The following is a 15,872-nucleotide window of genomic DNA, read 5'->3' as shown; positions in this document are numbered from 1 at the left end:
GAACACTTTAAGATGTCCTTCATCAGTGCCTCCATGACATATTGACTCTGTATGGTCCAAAAGTTAAACGTCCTCTAATGAATGAACAAGATGGCAAGAGCCTATCTGCTGTATGTATCCAGTTTTCTAGCCCCCAGAGGACCTTTTCCAGAGGCCTCCCCATGTGGCCTGCAAAACCAGAGTTTCTGGGGTCCCCTTCTTTGATGGACCTTTTCCGTGCTCTTAAATGTTTGCCTGACTGCTGTCCTGTGGAGGGAGCTGGGGGGCTCTTGCCCCTGCACCCTATGGTCTGGATGGCCATCACTCAAGAAGTCTGGGTGCGGAAGATAACCAGAGGTTATTCCAGCCCTTTTCTCTACCCCCTGTGACTCCTGTGCCCTAGCCCAGCAATCAAGGAGCCTCATTCCTCACCACTAACACCAGAGAGGGCATCTCATATATGAGGAAAGGATAACAAATGCACACAGTAAAGTGCAATTTCCCTTAAGAGCACACAGAGATCACAGTCAGTCCGGGGCTGGTTGCTCCCTTGCTCTCGGACCTAGGTCAGTTGTGGTTCTTTATTTTGGTTGTTGCTAATAAATCCTTTTCTGCTTGGACTTTATTTTCATCTTTGTTTTTGTGGTCTGCCAAGCACTTCCCTGACATGCTGAAGGTGCTTTGGCCAGGAATGGCTGTAGATTGCAATATCATCTAAGTAAGCAAGGGCAGACCCTCTGGCTCCTACTAAGATATGACCTGCCAGCCTCTGGAAAGTCGCTGGGTAATTCTTCTTCCCAAAGGGCATCTTTGTGAACTCATACAAGCAAAAAGGAGTCACAAAAGCTGACTTCTCTCTAGCACTGGGACTCACGGGCACCTGCCAGTAACCCTTGGTAAGATCAATGGTTGTAAGATACTTAGCCCCATCCAGCTGCTCCAGGCCCTCATCTGCCCTAGGCATGATGTAAGCATCCGACTCTGTGTGACTATTTAATTTCCTGTGGCCCACACAGAACTTGGTGTTGCCATCCTTCTTTGGAACCAGCACCACTGGGGTGGTCAAGGGACTGTTTGGACTCTTGAATCACCCCTAGTTCCAACATCTTCTGTACCTCCTTCCTCAGAGTCTGGCTGACTCTCTCAGGCACCCTATAAGGGGCCTGTCTAATAGGCCTTTGGGGTTCTGTATCCACCTGGTGCTGAACCAGCTGGATTTTTAAGTCCACTGCAGAAAGATTAAGCTGTCCATTCTCCGAGGGTATTATATTTCCACTGCCAGTCTGATTGTTCTACTGGCTGCTTTTTTCTGATGCAGCTGTAACCAAGGCTGCAATCAGGTCTGCCTTAGTCAGGTTTCCATGCACCAGTCCCCTAGCCTGGCACATCTCCGCCAGCTGGCTCCTTGTCAGCTTTCCATTCTCCTCTGCTCACATGCTGCCTGCTCATCCTGACTAACTAAGCTAGCAAAAGAAATAAAACAATTGTGATCTGAACTCTGAGTATTCACCGCATGGCTGTTTTAGAGTACAAAACACCTTCAAAGCTCACTGTACACAAGTTACAGGATTCACTCTACCCACACCACTACAAGCCAATTAGTATTTGCCAACTAATTAATATGTGATGTGGATATCCCACCGCTGCCAAACAGTTAATAGGAGGATATCCCAACCACTGCCACCAAATAATATGTGAGGATATCCCAACCACTGCCACCAGTTGCAATCAAGGACCCTCAATACTCACCACTAACACCAGAGAGGGCATCTCATATATGAGGAAAGGATAACAAATACACACAGTACGTGCAATTCCCCTTAAGAGCACACAAGGATCACAGTCTGGGGCTAGTTGCTCCCTTGCTCTCCAGGTCCCCAATAATACTCCCTACTTGTACAGCTATAGGGTCCAGATCTCAGCATAGTGGGCAAGCTAAAACCTCTAGCACCCTCTCTGTCCAACCAGTGCATGTCCCTGCCCAAGTAGCCGACACACACACACACACACACACACACACACACACACACACACACACACACACACACACACACACACACACACTTTGAGAAGAGTTTATACAACCACACAGATACTCCTGGGGAAGGCTGGCACAGGTTCTCCAATTGTTCCCCTTTTTCCCAGACTGTACGGTAGTACCAGCTGCCACCACCCACTAATAATTATCAGCTACTCAAAGGCCCTTAAAAGGGTGTCCAATTATTACTGTGCAATATTATTATCCAATTGGTAAGTGTGACTAATCAGTCAAGGCTTATTTGGAGTGACTTGGACAGTAAACTCTATAAATATGCAATGTACTCTAGAGCTTAACTTATCTCTGCACAAACCAGCCACAGTTAAAAGGTTTTAAGATATTTAATAATAAATAATTAAAACCACAAGACAATACTTTCTACTACACAGACAGTGCTAGTCAAGAGTTCAGAGATCACACAGAAATGCTTAAAATAAGTACAGTTCTGACATCACAGACATCACAGAAAAACACTTAGTCTAATATTTCTAGTTCCTAGCTATTTCTAAAATAAAACACAAGTCTAAGATAACTTGCATATGAGCAAGACAGTGCTGTGAGTTGGATGATCAAGACAAAAATGCTTAATGACTTCTGATTCTCTCTGTTTAAATTGAAATTGCAGTTCTGATAAACATTACATAATTCTTTCACTTTCCTGGCGTTCCCCGGCTAACAGAAACTGCATTCCTTTGTCATCTTGCAGCTGCAGGAAGCTACATCAATAAAAGACATTCCACATCTAAACCCTAGTAATTATTCCTTAAGTTAAAACAATAGGCAGGATGCCTTCATCTAGCCCGGCCAGAGCCGAATTGCAAACAACAAAGACAGTCATGAAATAATTTGAACTTCAAAGGACAAACAAGACATGCTTGTCTTAGCTTTCTTTACAGCAGAGGGCAATGTTGTTACATTGTCTTAAGTTTGCATTTCACAGCATATTCTTTCATTTAAGTAAATAAGTCTGTAGTTCCACATTCATATTTATAAATGATAGAATTATCTGCACAATTCTATCTGGCTAGGCTGGCAGCCTTCACCCCCCCCCCTCCACCCTTAAAGAAAATTCCCTATGTTCACCCCTCAAAAAGGGAAGCAGCAGTAGTGTCAAAAATAGAAAAGCTGCTAAGAAATCAGGTCAGCCAAGAGGTGCAACCAGACTAAAAAGATCCAGAGTTTATTCAAGATTATTTTAGTGTCAGAAATGAACAGGGCCCTCAGGTCAGTTTTAGACCCAAGTCCTTGAACAAATTCGTGAAACAGACATAATACCATTACCAAAGAAGGGTGACTTGATGTACTTGATCGTCTTCCAGGATGCATACTACCACTTAAAAATGGGCAGATGCTCCAGGGGTTTCTTTACTTCAGGCTAAGGCTTAAGTCATTGCCAGTTCAGAGCATTGCCCTTTGGTCTCACCACAACCCTTCAGGTGTTCTCCAAGTACATGGCAGTGATCGCAGCTTATCTCAGGCTTCAGGAGTTCTGGGTGTTCCCTTATCTAGATGACTAGCTCATAACTGCCCCTCCAGGAATCTTCTTCTCCCAAACAGAGACCCATTGCTCTAGCTGTGCTCAGCACTAGGCATTACCCTGAATACAGCCTAGTCCTAGGTTCACTTGTTTAGACCTTGGAATTTATTGGAGCACTTTGGACACAAGAAATTTAAAATTTCCAAGCTTCCACAAACCAAGATTTCTGCATTTCACAAACGGACATTGGCTGTCCTTTCATGTCAAAAGCCACCAGCAAAAGTGATTCTATGCCTCCTGGGTTCAGTAGTGGCAGCTATTGTCTTGACTCCTTTAGCCAGGTATCACATGAGAATTCAAACGTGGACACTATTGGCTCAGTGGTCTATCAGACATCAGCCCATGAGTTTTAATGTTTCATTCGCAAGGATTTGCAGGTCTCTTATCCAGTGGTGGCTGGAGTCCTGAATAATATCCTAAGGACACCCCTTTGTTCTGCCTTTGCCACAAGCCACAGTGATCTTGGCTATTTCCAACTCTGTTTGGGGGGGCTAGTTCTTTGAAAAGATGGTCCCCTTCACAGGCAAACCTTCACATCAACATTTTGGAAATGAGAGCGGTTTTCTTAGCATAACAAGGCTTCCAGGACACACACTCCCCATAGGTATGATTTTGATTCACACAGTTAAGTCAGTGGTCTGGTACATCAACAAACAGGGAGGAACATGATCCTACAGCTTCTGCCAAGAGGTTGTGAGAGTGTAGCAGTGGGTGATATCTTCTCACTGCTTATTGACAGGGAAGTCCAGTGTTCTAGCAGATAAGTTGAGCAGTTCTATCCTTCTCCCTCACAAGTGGTCCCTCAGTCTTATAGTGGCAGATCAGGTCATTGGCCATTTGGGCCAACCTTGCTGCAATGTTTTTGCCTTCTCCTGCAGCACCAAGTGCAGCAGGTGCTTCCCCCATCCCCCAAAAGTCACTAAAGGATGCTGTGATCCGCATTTGCCCCCCATGGACTCTTGTAAGTATTTCCACCCCCAAATCTTTTTATACTGAAATTCCTCCTTAAAGCATTTGTAAGAAAGGCCACAGTGATCCTCATTGCTCCCTTTTGGCCTCAACAAGTGTGTTTTCCCTTCCTTTAGTGCCATCTGATCCACTTCCAGTGATGTCTAAGATAGTTCGGGCTTTCTTCCAAGTTTTCCACTTGTTTGAAATATTCACAAAGACCCTCCACCCGAAAGATTTATAAAAGCAAGTGGAAAAGATTTTCCATTTGGGCTTCAAGCAAAAGCCTAGATCCTTTCCCACACCCTCATCCCTGCTATCTTGGACTTTCTGGTATGTCTTTTTCGTGATGGAGCCAGCTATTCTTGGTGTGGAGTACTTTTATTTTTAATAGCCATCATTTCTGCCAGGAGGGTTTTGGACTTGCATGCTGTATCTAGTAAACCTCTTTATCTAGTTTTCCACAAGGACAGAGTTACTCTAAAACTTAATCTATTCTTTCTTCCAAAGATGGCGTCTTAGTTAACAGTTAGTCAATCCATCCACCTCCCTTTTTTCTTTCCAAGTTACTCCAATAAAGATGAGTACATGCTATATTTTCTGGATGTGCACAGACAACTTTGTTTCTGTTTGTGTCATACTAGGAAGATTAGAAAGACTGATGAGATATTTGTCTCCTTTTCCTCAAAGTGGGAAAAGGAGTGTCCAAAGTGAATCTTTCTCAGTGGTTATCTGATTGTATTTTTATGTGTACTACTGAGAGATGTGTTTATCCTTATCCAGACCTCCTAAGGCCTGCTGCTACTTGGTCCTGTCCATTCTTTTATTTCTCATAATAAATTGGATTTACAATCAAGGTCAATAACATCCTCTGGTTCAGCTGTTCTCCAAAATATACTCACATGAGACCTCCCAAGTGTTTTTGTAGCTGGGGACTCTGTCCCATCCATTGAGAAAACAGAGACATCATCAGATACCAAAGTTATGTACTTAACATAAACACACGTTTTTAATGCATTTCCAATTTTCCTTGGTTTCCTTTAGATTCTTTCTCTGTTATAATCCAGACAGTAAATATAATGCCTCTTAGATGTAAGGGGTTGACGTGCCTGGAGTGTATTCCATGGTTCCTTTATATCAATGGTGATTGTTCACACTCTAACAGTATTTTCAATTCATTTGAAATAAAACTAAGGGAATCTATGTCTTCCACTCTTTAGGGCAGTTCAGGATGTGTAGATTATTTTTTCAAGCTCTGTTTTCCAATGTTATCTAACTTAAGTAAAGTTGCTGTGCATGAAATTGTAAATCCAAAATGTTCTTTGTATGATTCATGATGATGGATCAGTGCTCCTTTAGCTCAATCTGATGCAGGGTGATTGTGGCCTGGATTTATTCCATCTGTTGGTCATGCTTTGTGGATATAGCCTTAATTTCCTGCTAATAAGTGGTGGTATTCTTCATCTTTCTTGTTGTGGAGCCCAGTGCTGCTTGGATTGTTTTAAAATCCTCTGATATGTCTGCCATGCTTAATCTTGCAGTTACTACCCTGCTGAACTACAGTTAGTCGAGTTTCGCTCTATTCCAGTTCAAACTATGATCACAGTGGCTTTATGTGAAAAAGTTGATTCATTTTGTTATATTAGAAAGAGTGAACCGTCAGGTGCATCGGGTTCAATCTGTATTTTAAACTGCATCATGAGGAGGATTATAGTCAGATTTGTTGCTCCTTTTTTTAGGCAATGCCAAACTGAAAGTACTTCCAACATAGCAAATCAAAACCAAGAAAATCTAAAGGTATTACTGCTCAATGCTACGTGTCTAAACAAAAAAACTCCACTCTGTAGAAGTTCTCTTTACCCTAGAGAATGCTGATGTCTGTGTGGTCACTGAGACATGGTTTAAAGCAGCGGGGAGCGCACCAACAGTGCAAGGTTTAACGCCTTCCACATGTTTAGGCCAGCTACTTCACAGGCAGGGGCTAAAGGTGGTGGTGTCTCTGTTTACATCAAAAGTAAATATACTTCAAGGCTGGTCAAACAGGACAATGCACTTGAGCTGCTCCATGTTCAAATCACCATAGGTAAAATCCATTACCACTTGCAAGCTATAGTTCCCCCTCTATGACCCAGGAAACCCATATCAAGTATTTAAACTTATTAGAAACACTAAACATCCAACCCAACACCATATTCATGGGTGACTTTAATTACCCCACTATTAAATGGGAATCCTATGTGACACCAGACGTACATGCACAGAGATTCCTGGATTTTGTAAACACAAACTCCCTGGACCAGATATTCAATACACCAACCAGGGATGCAGCTATGCTGGATCTGATCCTCACTAATATGGGAGAATGCTGCACATCCCATACTGTAATGCCTTCCCTGGAAAGGTCAGACCACAAAATGGTCTCCTTTGAAGTAAAAATAAAACCTGTACCCCCAGCTAAACCTGGAATGTTCAGGAACTATTCTAAGGCTAACCTTCTGCTATTAAGTGAGAACGTGGCAAAATTTCAAGCCCCCATAAACCTTGAGAACACTGTTCACAGAAGCCCTGTACAAGCATGTTAATAGCTGCATAGAGGTAGCTGTACCCACTAGGAAGAAGTACAGAACTAACTCAAAAAACAAGTCACCCTGGTGGAATCACAAAATCAATTGTCTGTATAACAGGAGGAAGAAAAATCATGGCAAAAATTAAGAGGTGCAGCACCCAGCAGGATAAAAGCACTCATCAAACTAAACAGACAACTCAGAGGACAGATAGTCTACCAAAACCAGCCAAATTTTAGGCAAGTTTGGCCTCCCAGGCCAAGGACAGCCACAAAGCCTTCTTTAACTATGTCCACAACCTCAAAGGCAATGCACAGTTGTTTGCAGAGCTCATTGTAAATGGAGCCACGTATACTGACCCAGAAGATATAGCAAACCTCCTGGCTGATAAATTCAGCTCCAACTTTACTCCTCTCTCTCCCCCTCAATCTTCCCTCAGGAAATATCATCAAATATAACTCCCCCTACTATCACTAGAGAACATGTCCTTAATGCTGTCTCTAAGACCAAGAACACTGCATCAATGGGCCCAGACAATATCCCAGAATGCCTTCTAAATAGCATGAAACATGACTTATCAGGGCCTCTGGTATTACTGTTTAACTGTAGCCTCCAAACAGGCTTCATGCCTCATGAATGGAGAAAGGCAGCAGTCATCCCTCTGCACAAAGGTGGGCCATCTACAGTCCCTGGAAACTACAGACCCATAAGTCTCACTAGTCTTATATGTAAAGCCATGGAAAGAATTATCATGGAAATCAGTAGAGATATAGTAAACCTCCAGACACTGGACCCAACCCAGTTTGAATTCATCAAGGGCAGATCATGCCTACTCAACCTGGTGGACTTCTTTGAGAAGGTCACCAAAGCAATGGATGAGGGCAGAAGCATTCACACTGCCTACCTTGACCTGGACAAGGCATTTGACATAATACCCCACTTGGGCATTGTTGACAAACTCAAGAGGTTAGGTACAAACTCTGGCTTACTGACAGGACCCAGGAAGTTAGAACTGGGGAGTCCACCTCTACAAAGAGGTCAGTCGCAAGTGGAGTCCCTCAGGGATCAGTCCTTGGACTGCTCCTTTTTGGCATTTACTGCTCAGAAGTTAGGGCCAATGTCAGTGGTCTCTAGCTGACTAAATTTGCAGATGATTGCAAATTAGGAGCTGCCATTTAATTTCACACTGACACAAATGTTCTACAGGAGGGGCTGACACAGACAAACAACTGGTGTCAGAGTCATTGACTAAAACTAAATGCCAAGAAATGCATAATAGTATCCTTTGGGAAGTCATCCATCCCTGGTAACTATCATATTGACAAACACACCCCTTAGAGTTGATCCAGTAGTCAGGGACTTAGGGACACACACAGACAGTAATCTAGCCTTTGATTATCACGTGTCTACAGTGGTGAGGAAATCATTCTGTGTTGCACAACTTATAAACAAAGGTATGGCATCTAAGTCCAAGGAAGTCATTGTTCCACTGTATTCGGCATTCATCAGACCTATCATTGAGTACAATGGCCCGTTTGGTATGTACCTAACCAGATATATCTGACAATTGGAATGTCCACAGACATTCCTCACTAAAAGAATAGATAATATAAAAGAAGTAATATGTCCTTTGCAGACCGCCTCAAGACCCTATCCTTGTATTCTGTCTCCTATAGGCTTTTGAGGGGAGATCTATGCCTGGCATACAGGGCATTGTCAGACCCCACTCTGATGGACCTCCTGCATATCCACAAAACAAACGGCACCAGAATTACCCATGTGTGTGTGTATGTATATATATATAAATATATATATATATATATATATATATATATATATATATATATAGATAGATAGATATATATATATATATATATATATATATATATATATATATATACATACATACATATACATACATACACACACACACACACACACACACACACATATATGAAGCTTTGCTGCCAGTTTGGGTTTATCCATGCTTTAGGCTGATCCATGCTGTTGATTCAGAAAGCAAGAGGTTGAGCAAAACAGTTAAGTAAAGGGATGATGTAAATGTGGTACAGAGGGAGATGGACCCACTAACTTACAACACCAGTTATCTGGGTGCAGATAGTGGGTCTCGGGGTTAGAGAGGAGTTGATCTGTGGAATGGGTATAAGTAACTGACACTAGTTTACCCATTTAGGGGGGATGTGATGGGCCTACCATACTGGGTTATCTATGCAAATTAGATATTTTTCCTGATATGTACAAGTAGAACCACCCCTATAAGGGCAGAAGTGACATAAACTACACCAGGAGGTGCTTTAAGACATAGAAATAACTTTGGGGAAAGTGTTTGAAATCTGTACAACTATGACTTTGTTTTGGCAACTTCAGGACTGTATTCTGGAGTGAATACTCATACATCAGTTTTGCTTCCAGTTTGAATTTTCAGTTTGAGTTTAAGTGCCAGTATAGTTAATTAGGTTTCTGATAAGAGTTCTTTATAAGTTTGTATTGGGGTTTTGTTAACTAGTAGATGGTCTGGAAGTTTAGCGTAGAGGACTAAAGCTGTAAGCTGCAACCTAACTTTGTCTTCTATCCCTGAGTTTGATTACTTCGCTTCCCACTTGCATACTTTGTGACTAAGTCTGACCAGTGGAACTCCTCTGAAAATGGGCTCAACTCATTTTTGAGAACCTGGTTGACAAAATATATCACTAAAATAGATTAGAAAAAACTATTGCTAGGCTGTATGAATATTTTTCCTTACCTTGCTCTCCTTTAATCAGTTTTGTATGTATTATCCCTGAAAGTGTGAACATTGTGAGGAACCGCTTTGCTTCTTGGTATGCGAGAGAGTAATTTAGGCCTTTTTCTGCATTTCAGTTTTTATTCGTTTATAATTCTAGCTGACTAGGGTTAAAAAAAGCCCCCCCGGGCCATTAGGTTTAGTACCTTTCTATGTTTCTGTATGTTACGTTTATTTTTTATTCAGCTTAATATGCATTAATATCTGTTGAATAGTTTCACTGTAATTTAAATAGTAAAACATGTTGAAAGTGTACATTTTATAAGCTACATTAGCTCTTTGTACATCAGATCCTTGTAGTTGGTTGATTATGATGATCAGTTTCATAACAAAATTCACCCTATGTATGTAAATGAATAAATGTATGTGTATGTAGAGTATTAAAACACATATTCACACATTTGCATCAACTTTTGAAGAGATGTTCTGAATTTATTATTGCAATATATTGTGTTTAAACTATACGAGATAGATGCAGCTTTTTGTAAGCAAGGGCAAACAATGTTGAACTTTCCTTGCAGAGCACGAGATTTTTATCACACCTGTTACTGTTTGAGTGGTTTGTCAGTAGCCCAACATTTTGGCAGCGGTGATCTACTACATGATGTAGTACTGGGTGGAGAGGAAAACCGCTTGGTAAGTAATGATTTTTAACTTGATTTTATCTATATTGTGTTTGAGATCTGTGGCAGAAATTAGATTCAATAAAGCATAATTTGTGATGGAGAAAGGCTGTAAGCAGTTATACATAAGGGTGTAGTCTTTGTATTTACTTGTGTAGTTGGATTTTTATTATAACTTTAGTTGAATTTCACAAAGAATGAAAAGCATGATACTCCTCATAACAGTCATTGTTGCCTTGAAAAGCCTTAACCATGTGAACCAGCTACAGGCTGATGTCCATCTTGTGGACTGACTTTGAGTTTTTGGACATTCCCAGTGCAGAAATGATTTGCTTCCTTTGGATGAGGCATTGATTGGCTTGTGGCCAAAAAGGGGAGCAGTATATATATCACCTTTATTTCATAAAGGAAGCAGACTACAAAAAATTAAAATGTCTTAAAACAATGTTGTTCAAAGAGCAAGTAGGGGCAAAGCGCAAGACTTTATAGACTCCATTAATTTTCACAAAGGCCTGAAGATTCCAATCCTGAAGGGGTGTTGGTTTATCCACCACACTCACGCTCATACCTTATAGCTTTTGCATTCCCAACCCACACGGAGGCCTTTGGTGACAGTGCAATCATAGCTGCAGTTACTACCAAGGCCCCAAAATGATCAATAACCTTCAGACTGGATGCCAGTGTCCACTTGATTACATAGGACATTGGACATTCTCTGTTTTATACTGCTCCATCTAAACAGTTCTTAAACTGTAATATTCCTGACATCCTTATAGAGCAGAGTCCGTAAGCCTTGGATTCTCTAAAATATTCCATCCTTTCTCATACTCATTAGTACGAACCATCGAAGGAGAGCTGCATTCTTTTCTCAGTACATTAAACTCTCAGTTAACTGGCACCCATGGAAATTGGTAGATGCTGGATAACTGTAGTTTTTGGTTGCTTGAGAATTACTATTAAAAATCGGCCTGACTAATATTGTACCCTATACTATTTGATTTGTTTGGTTTGACTTGATCTCATGTTGGGGAGAGAGTGAATTTATTCCGGTCTTCCTTTTTAAAACTCTAAAAATGTAAGGTGTGTGTGTGTGTGTGTGTGTGTGTGTGTGTGTGTGTGTGTGTGTGTGTGTGTGTGTGTGTGTGTGTGTGTGTGTGTGTGTGTGTGTGTGAGTGTGTGTTTGGGGGGGGGGCAGAAAGTGCAACGCATGGAAATTGTACTGTATTTCTTTGATAATTTTTGCTGGTTGCTTGAGTTCTAGTTAACTGAGAGTTTACTGTAGTGATGACTGTTTACTTATGAGGATGCATATCTGACTGGATTACAGACAATGCAGGCTAACTGACATCATTCACCACCTTTCTCATCTAAGCTCATTTACCATAGGTAAATACTAACCAAGCAATCTGCAGACTGTTACAAGTCTTGCCAGTAAACCATATTTAGAAGTTTCCTTCAGCCTCAAGGAGGGCAACAAAAGATAGACTGGGGTGAATTTGAGGCTGCCCATCAAATTATCTAAACTTGCCTTAATGGCGACAAGGATAGTAGTCCACTTGACATGTAGTAAAAGTTTCTTCCAGAAGTGTGTGTGTTGGGGGGGATATCAATTGGTCATAACATGTCTTACTTGTGCTGATGTAAGTTTAGTTCCTTTAACCTAGGTATTTGAGAAACCATTCCTTTTGTGAAGACATAGAATATCAAGGAGGGTTGTATCTTTCCTGGGTAGACAGACGAGACATGGATCCTCACTGAGGAGTCTGTAAGAGTATAAGTATGGCGAAAGGGCTGCCAGTATGTCTGAACAACTGAGTTTCTTGAAGTCATTGATGTTTTTAGTTAGGAACCTCTAAATGTCTTTCAAGTTGCGTGATGTCTTTAGAAAATACATATCAAAAGGGGCATATTATATTCAATAGTGGATTGGATGAGATATAAGTAAAAGGAAATTAAGACTTCTTTATATCTAGAGGAAATGCCTTTGTAAATTAGATGAGCCAGATAGAGGACTTTCTGAACTACTGTAGAGATGTGATGGTCAACAGACATGGAATTTTCAACAAGTTTCTGATTCAAGGGTGTGTCACCTGTATAGTATGATGAGGAAATATTAAGTGTACCAAAATGAACTATTCATCTATTTCACATTTATTTTGGGCATACACCAGTATTTAATATAGTTTTATCCATGTTGGCATAATTGTATCTCAGTGAAAGGTCAAGTAACACCCAATTTACACTCATCTGCAAACTTGGATAACCAAAAGCTCAGAATATTGGACTGAGAGTCTAAGAAGTAGATGACAAATAGATGAAGGCTCAACACCGAGCCCTGGTATGTACCACTAATAACATTTTTGCTTTCTGAGACTGCATGTGAAGCTTTAACCACATAGGTTCTGTCAAACAACCAGTTAGCTATCCACCGTACTGTGTAAGGGTTTATATTCAGATTTAGCAGTCTCAGTAATGCTTATATGGGGAATAGTCTCAAAGGCATTGGCCAGGTGTGGATATATTTTAAGCACGGCATAACTGCTATCTAGTACTTCTGAGACTTTTAAAAACATTAAATTAAGATTAATGGAGTCTGAGTTGTATTTCATAGTCTCACTGGCTTCATATTGCAATGCTAAAGTACAGTTGTGTACACTTACCATAAATGTAGATGCTCGAGTGTATTCACTGTTGCAGTCATCACATTTGGGTTATCTGCCTGTAAGTAGCCCTCAGCCAGCCTGAATACCAGAGTATTCGGATTTCTGCGTCTGATGCTGTCACTTCTTCCTTGACGTCGGGGGGTATAAAACATGCAGCCGACGTCATTACATCAATTTTTCTTGCCCCCGATGTCAGGTGCCCACACAATAGGAAGCAGTTAAATGGTATGGTAAACCCCCATTAAAAGCAAATACACAAGAAAAAATGAATATACCAACAAGAAGGAGAGGTAGAGCCAAGAGAAGTCAGGGGGCTGGAGGGAGGGTAACCAGGACTGTAACAGTGAATACAATCTAACATCTACATTTATGGTAAGTGTATACAGCTGTACTATGTTTTTCGTGTTTCACTGTTGCACTCATCACATTTGGGTTGATTCTCAAAGGTAAGGAAGGGAGGAGGAAGTTAAAGACCATTAGGGCCAGCTATTAATCCCTGCAAGACTGCAGTGGCAAATCCAGCTCTGGATTTAGAAAAGCTAGGCAAGTGATAATGCTTGGTGAAGGTATGTACAGAGCTCCAGGTAGCAGCTTCTAGGATGTCTCTGTTAGTGACCCCTCTGAGAAGTGCCGCAGAGGTAGATGCAACCCTGGTGGAATGTGATCTTATTCCCTGTGGGATAGGTTTTCCATGGTGCTTGTAGCAGAAATTAATGCAATGGGCTATCCATTTGAAAATGGTTTGCTTTGAAATGGCCTTCCCCTCTGCCCCTGCAGCAAAGCTAACTAGCAGCTGTTCAGATTTTCTGATGGGCTTAGTCCTGTCCAAATAGAATCTAAGTTGTCTGTGCATGTCCAGAGAGTGCAGTATTCATTCCCCTTTGTTTTGTGGATTAGTGAAAAAAAGTAGGCAAATCAATGGCCTGAGTGAGAGCCACAGAAGACACCACCTTGTGCATAAAGGAAGGATTAGTCCTGAGGGAAACCCTGTCCGCATGGAAGATAATGAAGGGTTCCACTGCCACGAGGGTCTGTAATTCAGACACTCTTCTTGATGAAGTGATGGCTAGAAGGAAGGCTGTTTTCCAAGAAAGGAATTTCAACTCTGCTGTAACAGCTGGTTCAAAGGGGGGAAGAGTGAGCTTTCCCAATACAAAGTTAAGGTCCCTAGCTGGAGTGGGAGCTCTACTGGGGGGGTCTTAAATTTTTGGCCCCTCTAAGGAATTGTTTTAGCGAGGGGTGAGAGAAGAGGGGGTGGCTCAGTATTATAATGTGCTGAAATGGCAAAGGCATGAATTTTAATTGATGAGAAAGATAGGTCCTTGTGGAGCATTTCTGTTAAGTACTGTAGAATATGAGGTAAGCTGGGCACCGTTGTGCCTATCCCCTGAGCCTGTCTCCAGAAACAGTATCTTTTCCACTTTTCAGCATAGGATTTTCTAGTACTAGGCCTCCTTGCCTCCAGAATGGCATCCAGTACCTGCTTACTGAGAGATGCTAGGGGAGAGCTCAAGGAGTTAGCCTGGCTGCAAGGTTCAGGGTTTGAAGCTGAGGGTGCAGAATCTGGCCCGCCTGCTGGGACAGCAGGGAAAGGATCTGAGGCAGGTGCCATGGTTGTAGCAGTGTCATACTGCGCAAGAGGGGGTACCAGTGCTGGCATGGCCAGTCTGGTGCAATCAATATTGTCCTTGATTTGTCCTGTTTGATCTTTAGTAGAACCTTTGAGAGGAGAGGAAAGGCATAAACCAAGAGACTTTCCCAGGTAAAGGACAAGGCATCCACTTTCCAAGCTTGACTGTGGGGAGTTCTTGTGCAGAATTTGTTCAGTTGGTAGTTCTGAGGAGAGGCAAACAGGTCTACCTCTGGAGTCCCCCATTTGTTCCTCAAGAGGTTGAATATTTTTGTGTTCTAGTTTCCATTCGTGTGGGTCCATGAGATTTTTGCTTAAGTCGTCTGCCACTGAATTTAGTTTGCCTGGCAGGAATTGTGCTTGTAGGTGTACTTGTTAGCTCAAGGCTGTGTCCTACAGAGCCATGGCTAGTCTGCAGAGAGGGTACGAGTGGGTTCCCCCCTGCTTATTTATGTACTACATAACTGTGATGTTGTCTGTCTTTACCAGTAGTTGTCCTGGAAGGATAAGGCCTTTGAAGGCTGTCAGAGCAGTCCGCACAGCTAACATTTCTTTTTGATTGATATGCAGGCACATCTGCTTTGGGTTCCATTTGCCCTGAATGCACTGCCCTGCCATGTGAGCCCCCCCATGCATAGTCTGATGCATCTGTTGTTAGGGTTTGGGTGGCAGGGGTTACAGTGAAAGGAAGTCCCTTGTTGTGGTAGCAGGCATCTGCCCACCAGAGGAACTCTGTCTTTATACAAGGAATGATAGAAATCATTTTACCAGGTCCTGAGAATGTTGACACCATAGGCTTTTTAGATACCATTGGAGTTTCCTCATATGCAGTCTTGCATATGGAATTAGTAAAATGCAAGAGGCCATGAACCCCAGAGCTTGCAGTATTTTCCTTGCAGATAACTGGGGTTTTGTAGCCAATAGTTTGAAGTAGGTTGCCAGATAAACTTGTTTCTCCAGAGTGAGGAATGCCATTTGGGAAGTTGTGTTCAAGCTCGCTGCCAGGAATACAACCTCTTGGCAGGGTATAGGTGAGATTTCTTTTCGTTGATGGTGTACCCCAGTGAGGTTAGAAGTTTCTTTACAA

At 41.9% G+C, this 15,872-nt stretch overlaps 1 protein-coding gene across 1 annotated transcript in view; it reads left to right on the top strand.

Moving 5' to 3' along the window:
* The window catches only part of LOC122804334 (protein farnesyltransferase subunit beta-like), a 968,002-nt gene that overhangs the window by 828,400 nt on the left and 123,730 nt on the right, over positions 1-15,872 (top strand). The window contains exon 11 of the mRNA XM_044074139.1: positions 10,391-10,505. Coding sequence (XP_043930074.1) covers positions 10,391-10,505 — 115 coding nt within the window. The remainder of the gene's footprint in view (positions 1-10,390; positions 10,506-15,872) is intronic.

Source organism: Protopterus annectens, chromosome 6.part0 (genome assembly GCF_019279795.1).
Source record: "Protopterus annectens isolate FY-2018-M chromosome 6.part0, PAN1.0, whole genome shotgun sequence".
Lineage (NCBI taxonomy): Eukaryota > Metazoa > Chordata > Ceratodontiformes > Protopteridae > Protopterus > Protopterus annectens.
Note: the sequence above shows the minus strand (reverse complement) of the source record. Positions and strands in the feature narration are given on the sequence as shown.